This window comes from Labrus mixtus, chromosome 9 (assembly GCF_963584025.1).
Source record: "Labrus mixtus chromosome 9, fLabMix1.1, whole genome shotgun sequence".
NCBI classification, from domain to species: Eukaryota; Metazoa; Chordata; class Actinopteri; order Labriformes; family Labridae; genus Labrus; species Labrus mixtus.
The window spans coordinates 8,215,573-8,232,339 of record NC_083620.1 but is presented as its reverse complement, the minus strand read 5'-3'; the positions used below and the strand labels follow the sequence as shown (position 1 = coordinate 8,232,339).

Genomic DNA, 16,767 nt, shown 5'->3' with positions numbered 1-16,767 from the left:
TTTTTTCAGGTCTTATGATGGGTCATGGGGTGATATGATGGTTCTTGTGATGGGTTCCTATGAAGGGTCTTATGGTGGTTCTTACGATGGTTCCTGTGATGGATGGGTTAAATATGTTCATATTGGTTTCTTTTTCTGTGTTTGGGTTCTTTCTCTTTGTTCTGTTTAGGTTTCTGCTTAATGTCAAAGCAGGTTGTAAACTTGTGATTTAAAAAAGGTGCTATATACATAAAGTAATTATTAATAATTTATATATTATTATTATTTAATGTATCACAAAGCCTGACCTTTGACCTTCGACCCATTTGGAGCTCATTAGAAGTGCAAACATTTCAACATACTGCACTCCTCTGTAATTCCACTTTATCCAAATCCCACCAAATATGCACCGCTGAGATTTGGATTGTAACAGCTGTCATTGAATTCACAGGGCCAGTGCACGCTAGGCTGCAGGATATGAGAAACATTCAATATGTGAAAACATTGTTCAATAATATGAAGGGCTTTTCAGAGGGCTTTGATTAAACACAGTTTCTATCGCTATCCGCTGTTTGCAACACGTCCATCGTGATCCAAATATTTCTAAAAATAAGTTTTTTAATTTAGACCAATAAATCTGAGCGTAGCAAATTGCTCGCTTGAGCTTCATCTTACTCAACAAAATTATTTTATGAGCTCCTTTTTTCCTCTCAACAAGGGGAGGTGATTGGAGCTTCTCGTTGTGGTGTTTATTAAAAGCTGCATCATGTTGGTTGTGCTGTTTGTGTAGTTCCCTGTCTTCGTTATATTTGCACACAGTTTTTGTCTTGTCTGTTATCTTCTCACCCCTTTCATTTTCTGTCTTAGGGAAGCCAAAATGCTTCCACAGCTCCGATTTAAAAGACGCTGGTGCATCCTCAATTTTTAAAATCTTGCTCTGCAGCTGATGAGCAGGTGACCGTGGACATTGGAGATACGCTATTAGGTCGACTTTGAAACTGCTTTTTTAAAGTGGGAGAGTTACATATTGTTGCCTTAATCGTTGACCTTTTATAGCAGCCTAAAATATAACGCTCATTAACCGGCCTGCCACCTCTGTCAGCATGCTTCATCTGCAGCTCAAAACATCGTCTGTATTACGGCCAAATGCAAGTTTGTAAAACAGTTTGAACTGCAAGACAAACACAGGACGAGTAAGCAGTACATTTATCTTTATTGTTTTTTATTTACCCCGAAAATAATCCTCATGGCGTTCAACAAGTGAAGATATAAATATATTAACAGATACAGTAAACCCCTTAATGATAAGAACTGATGCAATGACTCAACAATCGAGGATTCATTCAGACTCAATTCATAAAGTCAGACTGTTTGAAACATCCTTATGAGTGTTAGACATCTTCCTTTTCTGAGTTCAGCCCAGCGTACATCTGTACGACTGTTTATAGGACGTGGAGGAATGTCGGCTCAAACTTAAAGGCAGGGTTGGTCATTTTTCAAAAACTAGCATGATTTTGAAAGTAGCATTCCCTCAGTGCCCCGTCTGCACCTGCACCCGCACCCGCACCCCTCCCCTCTGTGCTCCCTCTAATGCCACGCCCCCTCACTTACATGCAGGAGCGCCGTTGTTCCAGAAGTGGACCTCAGCTCATGCTTTGAGTGTGGGCTAGAGCACGCAAGAGGTAGAGAGCGAGCAGGGAGACATCTGATTGGTTCATCAGATTGGTACCTTGTGGCAGACATTGGTCGAAGTTTTTACAGGCTTACAAACTGCTACAGATGACGGATTTTCTTCGTTCCTTTTTCAGAGAACATGAGTTATTAATTTCTGTCAGGACCTAAAGACAATTTCAACCAGAATCTTAAAACATGGATCTCAAGGAAATTACAAACACTGACTTTAACGATGGTGGTCGGGCACAACCTTAGAGCGGCCACTGTATGAGTTTTATCAGGACGGAGCATTCACAATCTATTCTCAATAGATGTGTATGTCAGTTGTCTGATGCATGGCTCAAATACACACACCATCAAGAACGCTCTCTCTCTCACACACTCACCATCACCGATAAACACGAGCTCACTAGAGGCTAAATCATAACAAACATTCCATCAGCTGGAGGTCTGCAGATATCTTGTACCAGCTCTTCTTTCACGATCAGAGGGGTAGACAGATTATGTCTATGCTGTTGCCATGGTGATTTCGTACGCTGTCCGTCAGGTTGCGTAGGCATATTCAGGAAAAAAAAAGTCTCAGCTGTCACTGTGCGACAAAAAATATCAAACATGTCAGAAGACATCCGACCAGACCGTGATCGGCCGTCGTGCCTCAGTGCACCCGCCACAATCAGCCGTACGACTCAAAAGTCTGGCCTAAGTTGGCCTAAAGTTGTACCGTGTGCACCCGTCTTTAAAGGTGTCGAATGTGAACTGGCTCCCACGTCAGGTTGTCGTGGACGCTGGCTGGTTTTTAAAGCACTTCACTGGTATTTTGATCATCTAGTCTTTGGAGCAGGCCTGGGGGGTCGAGTGTGCTGGTTGGGTCCGATGTACTTCAGCGGGGCGTACTTTGGCTTCTCAATGACTTCTAGGCCCAAATAAGGCTGCAGAGCTCGGGGGACACGCACTGTTCCCTCCTGAAAAAAATGAAGAATGAAGAAGCATCATTAATAGACTGTCAAATGGAAGAGCTGGGCTCCATCCGATCATGTGGTAGTATATCCCTTTAAATAGTTAGTTTGCTTTTTATGATTAATCAAATGTCCCTATGTCACTCATTAAAGCCCCCTCAGGGTATTTGTTTCCATTTATCAGTTTTTACGACAATGAAACAACTGAGAAACCTGCTCCAAAGACCTCCAGGTTTCCTGTAACCGTGACTTGTCTTACTTTGGTCTGGTGAGTCTCCAGGATGGCGATGATGGTTCGAGGGATTGCACATGCTGTAGCATTCACCTGGAGAACAAAATAAATCCCGTCACACTTCCTCTAGTTGGTAAACCGCCGAAAGCCAAACCTGCACTGATGTAGAGCACTCACTGTGTGGGCGTACTGCAGGCTGCCGTCCTCTCTCTCATACAGGATGTTGAGGCGTCTGCTTTGGTAGTCTGTGCAGTTTGACCCACTGGAAATCTGGTGTAATATACATATATATAGAGTGAGATAGAGAGGGGTCATCAGAATCTGCAGCAGCCCTGTTTTTGTATTTTTAAGATTTATTTTATGCCTCTACTCAGAGATGACAGCAGGAAGAGAAGCATATCGGGGGTAAAGAGAGAGAGTAATAACATGCAGGGAAAGGAGCTGCAGGTCAGACTATCCTTTGTTTCTGACTTGTAATATTGTAAAAAAGGTTAGTAGGTATCGGTGATGTAAAGAGACTGACTTCTCCATAGCTGTCCCTTCCAGGCATCCACGCTTCGATGTCATACTTCCTGTGTGCAGGAGGACCGAGCTCCTGCGTCGGCATGTCCAGCACTCTGATGAAAAACACAAGAGGTACAACAAATGATCCACATCTCATACCAATCCTCCAAATACCCGGTGTAGTCCAAATGCTCGAGTCCAAGTCAAAAATCAGGGCTTGAGTCGGACTCCAGTCCTGGACTTGAACACAGTACCTGAACACTCACCTGTAGTGTAGCTCCAGAGCAGAGAAAATCTCTTTCTGCAAAGAGACAAAGTCCTCCAGCAGCTGAGAGCTCTCCTGTCCCGTCTCATCAGCTGTCACTCCAAACATCTCCACCTGGACGGATAAACACACACACGCACCGTAAATGTGGACAAATATAAAGTGATGTCATCTCTGTCGATATGTAGATTACAGAGAGGTGTTGTTAAAGAGCAGAATTGAACATACATATTTAAATTTGAATGAGCTGTACATGTCATCAAACTGACTTTAAATATGGGACACTCATACACGGTGTGTTCATGAATGAAGGATGATGGCAACCCGTGTGGATACAGCGGCCCCTCTCTGTCCTAAGTTATGGATACAGCGGCCCCTCTCTGTTTTAAGTTATGGATACAGCGGCCCCTCTCTGTCCTAAGTTATGGATACAGCGGCCCCTCTCTGTCCTAAGTTATGGATACAGCGGCCCCTCTCTGTCCTAAGTTATGGATACAGCGGCCCCTCTCTGTCCTAAGTTATGGATACAGCGGCCCCTCTCTGTCCTAAGTTATGGATACAGCGGCCCCTCTCTGTCCTAAGTTGTGCATGCATTTATTTTTGTCCAGTACGTATGGTAAAAATTGGCATATTCCTTGAGGCTCCAAAAGTGTGCACGACAGATTCATGTTTTTTGTGCTTGTTACCTTGTTGAAGTGATGAACTCTGTAGAGGCCCCATGTCTCTCTGCCTGTGTCCGTCTCCGCCCTGTAGCAGGTGCTGCTGCACGCCGACCTGCAGCACAGACGACAGATCATGTCAGTCCTAGTCTGCTGTAGTTATTTTGATATCTGAGTTACACAATCTGAGGTTCTGCCTCCTACCTGACAGGCAGGTCCTTCCAGCTCACTGCATGATCCATGAAATAGCCTGGAGGTGAGAGACACACGTCACATCATTACTCAACACGTGTTTCATGGATTGGTCCATCACCTCGATGTGAAAGTCTCTCTTTGGCCTCTCATGCTGATGTCTTGAAGACGTTTACTAATTAGGGCATGGATTATGATAAGGAAGAATGAAGTTTAACCTGCAATGCCGACCTCTCCGGTCCCTGCCAGGTTGAGGTCTGGGAAACGGGCTGGATCCAGCGTGTAGACCTGAGAGCGGTGAGCGTTGGGCTGCATCCCACAACCCTCCTGGACAGGGATGAAGAGGAGACGTCAAGTCACATTTATTCATAAAGCACATTTAAAAACAACAGCAGCTGACCAACGTGCTGCACCCAACGTTAGAGAAACAATATGCAGGAGTTTACTACATTTATAAGAATAAAGAAAACCAGAGAGACGGGACTAGTCAGGACCAGACGGCTGAGATGCTGACATAGAAAAATACAATTTGAGGCGGGACTTAAGAGAGTCAACAGAGGGGGCAGACCTGATGGAAGGGGGGACGGCTGTTTGGCTGACGGGCTTTGACTGCAAAGGGACGATCTCCTTTGAGCTTGAGCTGTGAGTGAGGGACCGCCAGGAGGCCGGCGTCGGACATTCTAAGGGGCCTAGATGAAGTTTAAGGGCTATGGAGGTTTATGTACAGGGGAGCCAGGCGATTCAGGGCTTTAAAAACAAACAGTGCGACCTTAAAAGGAGCCAGTGAAGGGATGCTAGGACAGGGTGTGATATGCTCCCTCCTCCTGGACCCAGTCAGCAGCCTGGCTGCAGCAATTTGGACCAGCTGCAGGCGGGACAGGGACGACTGGCTTTTCCCGGTATACTAAGAATTATAGTAGTCTTGAACAGGAGAAGAACGCATGAATTACTGTCTCTAAGTCAGAGAGGAGACACCAGGCAGAGAAACACTGACACTAATATGACATCAGAGTCTCATGAATTCAGACTGAGGTCACATTGGCCCGTATCTGATTTGAGTTAACCCTCAATGTGACTAATGCTGCTAACACGGTCAAAAAAATATAGATTCGGGGTCACTGTTTCCTGCAGTTTTTTAACGCAGCCATTGTTAAGACACATTTCAGGAATAGGGCCCTGGTACGTTACAAACAGGAGTCAACACGCTCTGCTACTCACAAATACTGCCCCCTTCAGCACATCAGGTACAACCATTGGGATGAAGCCCTGCAGGAGTAAGAAGAAAAAACAAAGTTGGGCTCTGTTTTGGTAAATGAATGTGAATGCATTTTGCAGACATTGCATATAATATTTTTTAGACACATCTCTTACCCGTCGCAGCACTTTGTCGAGGGCAAAGTTTTGGAGCGCACTCTGAAGTCTGGCTCCGACCCCCCTCAGATAGTAGGACCTGTGGCCTGACACATGAGCTAGATGTCTGCAGAATAGAGCAAAAAAAAGCACAATGACACACTTTCATATCAATAAGGTTAGACTTCAAAAGACGGCACAGCCAACGGAAAATCAGGTAGAAGAAGTCCTTAAAACCAGCAATCAGACCCCCTGACCTTTGCCTGATGAGACCCAGCTCCTCCCCCAGCTCCACATGACCTTTGGGCTTGAAGTCAAAATCTACCCAAGAAGGAAAAAAAGGAGATGAAATGTTTTGCATAAAAGCACATGTGGTGATAAATGATCTAACTATTTGGATAAATGATGCCATAGGTCACATCCATCACCTGGTTTCTGTCCGACCAGCTCCACCACCCTCGCCTGGCTCTCATCCCCAACTGGCTAAAAAAAAAAGAAAAAAGTTTTTTAATATTAGGACTCTTCAAACAACACACCCTTCTCACAAAATCTCTCCACAGATGCTTTGGAGAATGTATGTGTGTGTGTGTGTGTGTGTGTGTGTGTGTGTGTGTGTGTGTGTGTGTGTGTGTGTGTGTGTGTGTGTGTGTGTGTGTGTGTGTGTGTGTGTGTGTGTGTGTGTATCCTCCTCACCACGTCAGGGTGGGAGGTGTTGGGCAGTCTGAGTGCTCGTCCGTAGTGCTCCTGATCCAGCTCCGTCTCTCGAGGATGGAGCTGATTCAGTCTGATGCGGATCTCCCGACCCCTCTGCAGAGCCTGCGTGTACTCTGGAAGCTGTGCGATACACAGCAGGAGAAATGTGAGGCATCGCCGAGTCCGACCAGTGCAGAAACAAACACGCACTCATTCAATATAAAATGATACTGTGGATACTCACACATTTTAATAGTGAAGTGCAAAAGGTAAACTTACACTGGAAAGGGCTTTCTTGTTGTTACTGGCCTGTGAAAAGAAAATGAAGTGAAAATGATGGATGCATCTTAAAACACAGCTTATTATCACAAAGACAAATCTAATTAGGTTAAAGTGTGCAAACATGGGACGAGATTTAAGTTAAAGTGTTCATTTGGAGATGTAGGTATCATATTTAAGTTCTGAATAAATAAATAAATAATAAATAAATAAAGTATTGAAAGTGAAATTAGCAGTCAACATTATACTTTCACCACAACAATAAACATCCATCAGAAAACTGGGGACTGTGACCACTGCTGTAATGACCAGTACTGACCACCAGGGCTTTGACAGTTTCACTGATGTGTTTCTTCTGCTCCTCGAGCACAGAGATTTCTGTCCTCACTGCCTGGAGCTCCTGCCACACACAAACCTACAAACAAACAAACAAACAAACAACAACATCAGCTGAGAGCTAGCAGAATATTAGAGCTGTAAAAGTTTCAGCCTCCCATGTGAGGTGGAATAACATTTTTTGAAAATAATACTTTATTTGTGTAACACTTTTCAAGACAGGTAACAAAATGATTACTGGTGTGCAATAAAAACAAACAAGTAATAAAAGCAAACAGAGAGGTAGAACAAAAGATTGACTGTTTCACAGTTTAGGAGCACTGAAAGAACAAGCCGTGTCCCCTTTAGTTTTCAGCCTGGACCTGGGAAGAGCCAGCAGAGCTTAGCCTGAGAGTCACAGACTGCATTCTGGTTCATAAGGGGTTAAAACTCTTAAACATAGGAAGGGGCCAGCCCATGTTGTGCCTTAAAAGAAGTGAAAAGAATCTTAAAATCAAGCCTAAAAATGATGTGAGCACATTTATTGTTTTTTGTTAAAGGAGCAATATGTAACTCTGACACCTAGTGTTTAAAATGGGTACTGCAATTCAAAAATCATTCGCGAGAGCTGTCTCCACCCGCCCCCTCCTCCTCCTCCTCCCAATAAGTCACCATGTGGTGGACACTGAAGCTTCAGTGTTTAGTCAGCTCTGCATCGGTCTGTAAACCTTTCTGCGTTCTAACCTCTCTCCATTTTTCAAAAATCATCTCCAATATTGATCCTAGTTTGAGCACGTTTCTGCTCGTGGATCTTATTAGAAACATGCAGAGGCTTTTTAGGTCGGGTACAATCACTTCTATCTGAACCAGTTCTCTTGCCCGCTTCCATCGCTGCAACACCTGTTGACCTGATAACTGCTCTCATATCTGGCAAACCGAGGGGCGTCCAAAACGGCCGTGTGGGGGTGTCTTAAAACCACCTACCTTCTCTGGTCCAAACAAATCCAGAGCATTCAGGACCAGAATCTAAAGTTAGAAGGAGGACATACTGGCTGCTGCATTGTTGTCAGAGAAGACAACACTTCAACATGACATGTTTCCTTAATGTCTGATCATATAGTAAGATCACTTTATCATTTCACTCACTACACATCTCACTGATTGGACGGGCTGCTAAATATTGGACTATTTGAGGGAGGTGGATTTCTTTTTGACTGAGACTGTGTTGGTGTATAATGAATTGCAGTAGTCGAGGCAGGAGGAAATAAAAGCATGAATGAGTTTTTCCAGATTTTCGAGTGACAGGAGTGATTTCACCTTTTGATATATTTCTGAACGGATAAAAACAGGACTGGACAACTTTCTTCTCTTCTCTTCACAACATAATAATTAATTTGTGTTGTTGTTTTGTAGTTTACAGGAGCCGCACAGCCAGTTTATTTTTCTTTACAGATTCAGTTGTCGTGGTTTAAATATCAAACACACACTCACAATCTTCCTGACATCGTCCCCTCGCAGGTCGCCCTTCCTGTTCTCTACGTCTGCGATGACTTTGCCGGTCTCCTCACACACTGCTCTCATGTCCAGCTCCGGCTTGTCACTGTAACCTTCACGGACATGCTCGTACAAACTGCTCCGGACTCCGTGCGAAAAGCGAACACACACATTTGCCCCCGGCCTTGATAAATGTGCGGACACCGGCTTGAACACAGCAGCCAGTGCTGTCACTCTTGTGACCATGCTGAAGCAGGCCGCCATGTTTTCTCTTTGGGTTGATGTTGCATTTAGCGGGTGTAGAAATATTCGCAATTGTGCTCTTTGAGGAATCTTGGTCAGCGTCTCCCTATGCACGTCAAAAGCTGTTCGTCCAAATAAATGTTATCTTCTGAATAAAACAAAACATATACGAGTATAATATTAAGATTAAAATGTATTTACATCAAAGCAAACGGAACGGTTGATAGTTGTAAAAACGGTCGTATCGGCCCTGAATGCAGCATAAATGCGGAAGTTATGGTGCCTTCATGTACTTCAAGGAAATGTCGTACGTCCCAGTTGTAGTTGGGAAAACAAAACAACAAACATGAACGCCTGAGGTTGTTTGTTTCGTGGCCGATGCAAGTGGGACAGAGCTCGTGTGTTCTCCAGTAGCAGATTGAATTGCATGCATTATTTTAGTGGTATTTAAGTTTAAATAACATCATAATGATTAACTAATATTAGCTGAGATTTGTTAGAATACCCCTGTAACTGTTTAAATTACAGTTACTGTTTACAAGCATTCATCCATTTTTCCTGCCCTAAAAAAAAAAAAAGATTTCCCAATTTCCCAGTCGTAATTGCGATTTTGGAGTGCGGTCCATGTACATATAACTCGTAAATACGACATTTCCAATGAGACCTTTAAGGCTGCATTAATATTTTGGTGAATTGAATAAAAAATAAACTGATAATCTGTCATTAAATATTACTCTAGTACAAAGCAGCTGTTCTGCAGACTGCTGACACGTATATTAGAACAATAAATATGGATTTTAATTTATTTTCAGTGACAAAAAACGACGTACTGCGTATTCCCAAACATTCGTCACGAGGCAAAGGTCAACCAATCAGATGAGCGGAAGTTTAACGTTGCGGTAATCCGGTTCAGACGTGACAAGTGCGGCCGACTGGACTAATTTTCTGCCCTGCAGGCTTTTAAAACTACATCTTCATTGTTTTGGCACAGAGTCGGACGTGTGCACTGCCATGGTGGACTGATGCGTGTTAGGACGGGAAGCCTTTCTGCACAGTGGTGGGGTGGGGGGGGGGGTGGGGGGTCGTTCTGGATCTGGGAGCTGGTTTGGTCCGTCTGCTGCTGGTGATGTTGTGTTTGGATGAGCAGCGAGTAGCCTGACGCGTCTCCTCAAAAAAGGCCGGGACGAGCCTTTCAGCTGAGCCCGGAGGACCAAGTCACCCTCCTCATGGGAGCCGGGACAGTGTGTCGAGACCTCTGGTGTTAACCAGGTACTGTGAGACGGTTAGCCTGGCCCAAAGTGCCTCACCAATTCCTGTTGAAGGTGGGACCCAACCAACCCTCACGGTGGAAACGAGAAGAAGAGCCAAGGTAATGTAGAGCAAAGCTAAAGATGCAAACGGTACACTGATGCTGCTCTCTGCTTTGTGTTCATCATGTCCTCATTCTCCATCCAGTCAGGTGCGTGTCCACACTTTTCTGACTGGGGTGGCTCACGTGGGGCACTGACTTATGCAGGGTTGCAGGGGTGTGTCCAGAGGGGTGGCATTGGGTCCCCCCCCCCCCTTCAAATCTTATTAGTCACTCCAAAATCTGTTGAACTTTTGCTGCATTCACGTGGTGTCGGATACACTGGAAAAAAAGAGTTTCCGAGTTGTAAAATGTCCATGAACTCCTGCTGAAGTCGGAAAAACAACAACTCAGAAACTCTGAAAATAATTCCACACAGTCCACAGATCTTCTTTGTAGCATCAACGCTGTTTTGTGCTGTTGTTACAACATTCGGACTTTTCCAAAATGAAATCGCGTCAACACACTGAAGTCGGGAGAACGACTTTCCAAACCGGACACTTGGACCACCTGAGCAGCACGCGATAGGACGTGGCCAGGGGTGCGCGCCGCTGTCAAGCCCATTCATTGTGTATTGGGTTGCACCGCGCAATCTCCTTCCCGCCGAGTTGAGCACAGCGCGGGGGTCCTGCGCGCCGCTCTTGCGCATTGCGCGAAAGTATTATCTGTTACCTGGTTCATACATGTTGTAGCAGTGGGGTGTCCCATGTCTCTGGCCCCTTCATTTTGGGGGTCACGTGCTGCAAAGTTGATGACCCCCTGAGTTATTGGCCTCTCATGCATGCACATATGGTGACTGATTGGTTGATATTGTGGTAATTCTCACCTTCCTCTATATTCGGTGCTAATATTGTATCATTTTGTTCGTTGATGTTCTCACTTTATTTCCACTCAAGCCTTTGATTTGCGTCCCACTCTTGAGTTTTGTGTTTTTACCGTTCATCAGATGAATGCTGTGCGCGGGGGCACAGTCACCTGGCGTCCCCAGCCATGGCAGGATGGGGACGGGGGAGGAGGAGAACCTCTGTCGGACAGCGACTCAGAGGAGGAGGACTTCCCCGACGACAGCACCACCCCTTTGGGAGACTACATCACACATGGTGAGACATTAAAAAAAAAAAAAGTACAAGGTTTGAGAGGGGGTTGTTTTCTGGAGTTTAGAAACCAGTTTGCGTTCTTCCCAGTTTAATTCCACGGCTCGCCTTCCATCACCGCCTCTTCTAATCACTGTTCCTTCTTCTTCTTCTGCTGCTGCTGCTGTGTTTTAGGTCTGAAGCAGCTACTGGATGCCCAGCAGTTGTGTGATGTCACTCTGCTTGTTGAGGGGAAGAAGTTCATGTGTCACAGGTTTGACCGTTATCTCATGTTACAAAGAACCTGATAAAGAAAAAAAGTCATTCATGAAGTCTATTTCAAAGGAAGACAGCAATTCAGGGGATGCAGCTTGAACGGTATGCAGATGCTAGAAAAGCACTGTGGTGCCCGTCTGTTCAAAACGATTGTACCACCTTTTATTAATACTCATTCTTTATGAACGACAGCGTTTAAAAAGGAGCAGTGTTTATGCACGCTGTTCTGAGCTCTGCTGTCACTCTCACCAGGTATGACTGGAAGCTACAGGTGTCGACATTTATCATTTCTACGATGCAGACGTGGAGAACTCTGCACCGATGACAGAACATAATCGATTCATAGGCTACTACTGACGTTGCTTTTAGATTTTCCTGATGCGGCTGTACCTATATAAATAATTTATTTTGTTTGACAATGTAAAGACATTTATGCTGACTCTGATTTCTAAAGGATTTTTTTAAATATTAAAAAGGGATTCATATTTATCTGACTGCTCGTCTTCATTGATGAAAAAGTAGCCATGGGCAGTAAGATAGAAAATTGAGGATGCATCTAATATCGAATGACGGGATAATCATAATCGAATCGTTAGACTAGTGAAGATACACAGCCCTGCTGGTGTTATTGATTGATTGTTTTGTTTGTGAATTTGAATACCATGTTGATCTAAAACATGTCACTACCTCCTCTTTAAACATAAAGTAAAACACGGTTGTCATTGGTCACAAAGCTTGGTTTAACCATCAGTTTAACAAACGACTTCTTGTGAGCGCAGACGAAAATAAAATGTGGAAATGTAATCTACTGTACAAGTGAGTATCGTCTCTCCTTCCGTCCTACTCGCCCCTCAGAGTCCTCTTGGCGGCCGTGAGCCCGTACTTCCGGGCGATGTTCACCAGCCCTCTGGTTGAGTCCCGCCTCACCGAGATCCGACTGGAGGAGGTGACACCGTCCGTCATGGAGACCGTCATTCAGTTTGTGTACACCGGGGAGGCGGGGCTCTCTCTGGAAACAGCCGAGGACCTTTTTGTGGCCGCGAACCGGCTTCAGGTCATGCCTCTTCAAGACCTGTGCTCCAGGTAAATCTGCTGTGAGAGGGGGACAGATGATGAGGTTTTTAATCTTTTACTCGAGCTAGTCACATTTTTGCTTTCACACAACAAAGACTCTGCTCTGTTTTTCAGGTTTTTCCACCTGCCTGTCTGATTTCCTCACCAATTTCATCTTCTTATTCCTTTTTCCTTGTGTCCTTCTCTCCACTTGTCCTTTTCCTTATCGCTCCAGGTTCCTATTCGAGCACCTCTCGGTGGATAACTGCCTGGGGATGTACTCTCTTGCTCGCTCTCATCATGACCAGCTGCTGCTGCGTGCCTCCCTGCGTCTGGTAGCCCAGCACTTCCCCCGTGTGGCCCGGCAGAAAGACTTCCTCCTGCTCGACCACGGCACCTTAGGAAGCCTCCTGAGCTCCGACCGTCTGGGGGTGGACTCTGAAGCAGAGGTTTACGATGCGGCACGTCGCTGGGCAGAGCACCAACCCTTGGATCGCTACGCCCACATGCCGGCGCTGCTTCACCACCTGCGACCCGGGCTGCTGTCCCAAGAAGAGAGCAGAAGACTTTGCCAGGAGTTGGGGCCCGCCGCAGCTGGTGAGGGCCTTGGGGGGCCGCTGAGACCTCGGGAGGGCATGTTTGAGAAAAAGATTGTCTGTGTGGACCTGACACCTCGGGAAGATGAGGATTTAGCCAGAAGAGACTACACAGTGGACTGCTTTGATCCTCGGACAGGGAAGTGGGAGAAGTTAGCGGCGCTGGGTTCTCTGGTCAGTCCCGGCTGTACGGCTGTAGGGGACCGGCTGTTTGTAGCGGGTGGGATCCTGCGGACGGGCTCTGTGTCTGCAGCTGTGCATGAATATGATGCAGTTCTTGACCGCTGGATGGAGAGGCCTTGTATGTTTCAGCCCCGAGCTATGCTGGGTCTACTGGGCTGTGGAGACTCACTCTATGCCTTGGGTGGTAGTAACCGCTCTGCTCTGCTGGACTCCAGTGAGACTCTGGAGCTATCTACACTGCAGTGGGCTCCGGGACCTCGACTACCGCTCCCTCTGCGCGCCTTTGCCTGTGCAGCACTGCGTGGGCGGCTCTACCTTCTTGGTGGAACTACACTTGAACAGAACCGGGCTGTGGTCCACTCAGGGGTGCTTATTTATCACACCCTCACAGACTGCTGGACGCGTGTGTCTCTGGACTCTGGTGCCACCTGCCTCGCTGGAGGAGTGGCTGTTCGAGGAGGGGTCTGTGCAATCGGAGGATATATGAGAGATACAACCAAGTTCCTGGATGGAAACTACACCAATCTGGAGACTTTAGACGCCACCGGGCGTGTGCTGTTTTTCAGGGAGGGCAGGGGGTCTGGAGTAGAGAGGGAGGTGACTGGGGGAGGAGTCATGGTCAGCGCAGAGCAGCGGGGGGTTGCAGGTGGTGGAAGCGACCGAGCGCCGAGCCCTGTGGTATTCCCAGGGCTGCCTCGGCGGATAGCGGCGGGGGGTGTGGCCAGGTGGAAACGCAGGATTTATGTGCTGGGTGGGGAAAATGGCTCACGGTTTTATGACAGTGTATACTGTTGGAAGCCCGGCTGGCGCAGCTGGGTCCAGAGACGGGAGAAACTCCCCGGAGACACTGGAGGGGTGAGCCAGTTTGGGTGTACCACCTTAAAGTTCCCTAAGAAACACATCCTGTCCAGACTGAGACTAGCCAAAGAAAACTGCAAGAAGGCAGTTGACTAGCTGAATGGAGACCAGTAGGACGGAAGTGGAGTCTGTTGTTCATGTGACACAGAGACGGGCTCCAGGCGGAGGTTGAATTAGCTCCTTCTTGACCTCAATACATTTTGATCTTCAGATGAAGTAACAAGGAAGAAACCATTTTGTACGATGTGAGTGCAGCCACAGAGAAGGCCTGTAATGGATGCACATGGATCTTATAGAAATGAATACAGAAATATTCAGGCAGAGAGAAAGTGGAGCCACAAACTGGCGGTCAGGCGTCCTGCACCTGAATGTAACCTTATCCACTATTGGTCCGAGCAGTCAGGTCCTTTTGAGAAAGAAATAAAAAAAAAAAGGCCTTTCATTGATTTCTTTCTTGAACTGTGTAATGTTATTTTCAGATTCTTACTGGTGAAATATGTTCAAGGCTGTTTGGAAATCTTTTAATGCTGTGAAGTTTTCAGTATTGTTCAGTTTAGACACAAGGATACAGAAAAACCCTGGCAGTAAAAGTAATTCGCTGACGATGTTAAAGTTGACCTATTCTGCTGATCCTCTTTTTAAAAAATCACAGTGTTACAAAGCTGGATGTCCAAACTAAACGTGGGTAAAGTGTCAGATCATGAGGCAAATTCATACTGGAGTAATCCCAGGATGAGTCTGCAGAGGGGGCTAAACAGCTTGTCCTGCAAATCACACCATAGAGACAACTTCAAGCCTCTACGGAAGCCGCTGAAACCTCTTACATTGGTTCTCTTCTCCCAGCATTGGAGAGCAGCCCTCCCTTAAAGAGACAGCAGCTGAAAACAACTGTTTCAGGCAGAGGCTGAAATGAGTTTTTTTTTTTTACTGAAGCCAGTATCAGATAAATAAGGAGTTCTAGGAGCTGCACATCATGCTGCTCTAAAAGTGTCACAGACTGACATCCTGAAAGGTGAACATGAGGAGGAGATGGGATCTTTTTAACGTCTTGCACATACATGATCGTGCAGGTAAATCATGACACTTGTGCAGGCTGATAATCCACTGTGAAAGACCTAAAGTAGATAGTCATGATGGTACAATGATGCCGACTGTTGTAAAGATGACCCTCAGTATCCTTGTGTCTGAACGAGCACTGTCCAGCAGATTCCCAAAACCTTGGATCCCGGTGAATTTGTGTCTTTACTTGATTCTGTAGCTGCGTCAAAAAGACCTTCTTTTTTTTTATTTCTGTTTGAATTCCTCCAGCTACAGGACTTCTGAATGTTTAGGCTATGGATTATCTGAATACTTTAGCGTTCTTCTTAATTTATTGAAATGTGTTTTGAAAGGTTATTTTTGTTATAAACGTTGCTTTTCTCTCTGGAGGGCGCTGTGACGTTCGACAGTCGGGGGAAACAGGAGCTGATGTATTGGATAGTCAATGAGGGTTTAAACTCAAATCTTAACTGATGATTTTAGTCGAGGTCAGAAAGATGAGCTCATACATGTAAGCACAATGTTTTGCTTTTAGCCACTCTTTTTTTCTTGCATTGTTTTTCTTCTTTTTTTCTGTTTTCTTCATATTGCTCAAATAAAGAGACGTCTGCTGGATGACAACATTCAGACACCGTCGTCCTCAGATTGCAAACTCCCAAACAGTGACAGGAAATGTCCACTAGGGGTTTATGTTGAAGCTTTGATGGGACCAGTGGTGTAGTGCAGGGTATACGATCCATATGGTGTACCCTCTTCTAAATCCTCTTGATTCACAGTCTTCAGTCATATGCTGCAGTTTTGTTCCTAGCATGGTGAAGGGACGACCCTCCCTTCTCTGTCTCTAACGGGCAAGGACACTAACTTAACATGCAAGAGGAGTTGTACATGTCACTGTTTAAAACGGAGGCTGTTTATCCTCTGCTGGACCGGACACTTAATAAAAACATTTAGAGGAATATTAAGAGTATACTCGACTTCTTCAGGCAGCACTACACCACTGGTTAGGACTCCTTACTTCACAGAGTCTGAAGGTATATGTTTGGATATTTTGGATTTCTGCACTCCAAATCAGGAAACTGATAAACGTTCAATAAAGGGATCGCTGCGCAATTCCTTTGACTTTAAAAGAAATGGGGTTTAAATAGTGAAACACAGCAGGAAATGGTACCGATACGGAGGCAAACAAACAACAAACCAAGTGAATGGTTAACAGACATCAGCAAGTTTGTGTTTCCTTCAAAAACAAATCACACTGCGCTGTTTAATTTCAGGCACCATGCTCTGAATCTTCACCTTAAAACTTTCAGGTTAAGTCTTTGTTTCCATCGGTGCGCTTACGGTATGTGTGTATGCATGCATGTTTTTTTCTATGCTGAGGCGTACATTTGTTCAACACGTCCACGCTGTTGTGGATTTTTCTGTTGGTAATGAAAGATCTCAAGTCAAAGTCTTTTGTCTTTGTGTATTTTATTGCATATAGTAAAGAGTTCTTTTGCAAAAGGGGTAA

The 16,767-nt window shown here is 45.4% G+C and overlaps 2 protein-coding genes across 3 annotated transcripts in view; one reads left to right on the top strand and one right to left on the bottom strand.

The window, feature by feature from the left end:
- The window catches only part of sars2 (seryl-tRNA synthetase 2, mitochondrial), a 177,302-nt gene extending 167,396 nt beyond the window's left edge, over positions 1 to 9,906 (bottom strand). Inside the window, exons 1-16 of one of the 2 annotated variants that reach the window (XR_009674099.1) lie at positions 8,590 to 9,906; positions 7,103 to 7,198; positions 6,784 to 6,813; positions 6,505 to 6,645; positions 6,240 to 6,294; positions 6,069 to 6,132; positions 5,833 to 5,938; positions 5,680 to 5,727; positions 4,680 to 4,788; positions 4,474 to 4,519; positions 4,297 to 4,384; positions 3,612 to 3,724; positions 3,365 to 3,458; positions 3,019 to 3,111; positions 2,869 to 2,934; positions 1,709 to 2,615 (exon numbers count right to left, since the gene is read on the bottom strand). Coding sequence is in view for 1 of the 2 variants with exons in the window: in XM_061045644.1 (XP_060901627.1) it covers positions 2,475 to 2,615; positions 2,869 to 2,934; positions 3,019 to 3,111; positions 3,365 to 3,458; positions 3,612 to 3,724; positions 4,297 to 4,384; positions 4,474 to 4,519; positions 4,680 to 4,788; positions 5,680 to 5,727; positions 5,833 to 5,938; positions 6,069 to 6,132; positions 6,240 to 6,294; positions 6,505 to 6,645; positions 6,784 to 6,813; positions 7,103 to 7,198; positions 8,590 to 8,856 (1,557 nt within the window). In the remaining variant the exon portion in view is untranslated. Of the gene's footprint in view, positions 1 to 1,554; positions 2,616 to 2,868; positions 2,935 to 3,018; positions 3,112 to 3,364; positions 3,459 to 3,611; positions 3,725 to 4,296; positions 4,385 to 4,473; positions 4,520 to 4,679; positions 4,789 to 5,679; positions 5,728 to 5,832; positions 5,939 to 6,068; positions 6,133 to 6,239; positions 6,295 to 6,504; positions 6,646 to 6,783; positions 6,814 to 7,102; positions 7,199 to 8,589 lie in introns of those variants that run through there. The other variant, XM_061045644.1, reaches the window with a different exon arrangement.
- si:dkey-260j18.2 (uncharacterized protein LOC325231 homolog) lies at positions 9,901 to 15,889 on the top strand. The gene is made up of 5 exons (XM_061045633.1): positions 9,901 to 10,204; positions 11,130 to 11,283; positions 11,452 to 11,530; positions 12,388 to 12,615; positions 12,821 to 15,889. The coding sequence occupies exons 2-5, from the start codon at positions 11,130 to 11,132 to the stop codon at positions 14,316 to 14,318; spliced, it is 1,959 nt and encodes a 652-aa protein (XP_060901616.1). The 5' UTR covers positions 9,901 to 10,204; the 3' UTR covers positions 14,319 to 15,889.
- The last annotated feature ends 878 nt before the right edge of the window (positions 15,890 to 16,767 follow it).

What these genes read in the sequence shown, in the direction of transcription:
- si:dkey-260j18.2 (XM_061045633.1), top strand. Translation starts at nt 11,130, where the DNA reads ATGAATGCTGTGCGCGGGGGCACAGTCACCTGGCGTCCCCAGCCATGG. An exon ending in GGGAGACTACATCACACATG is followed by an intron (nt 11,284 to 11,451) that starts GTGAGACATTAA and finishes GCTGTGTTTTAG; the next exon opens with GTCTGAAGCAGCTACTGGAT. An exon ending in AAGAAGTTCATGTGTCACAG is followed by an intron (nt 11,531 to 12,387) that starts GTTTGACCGTTA and finishes CTCGCCCCTCAG; the next exon opens with AGTCCTCTTGGCGGCCGTGA.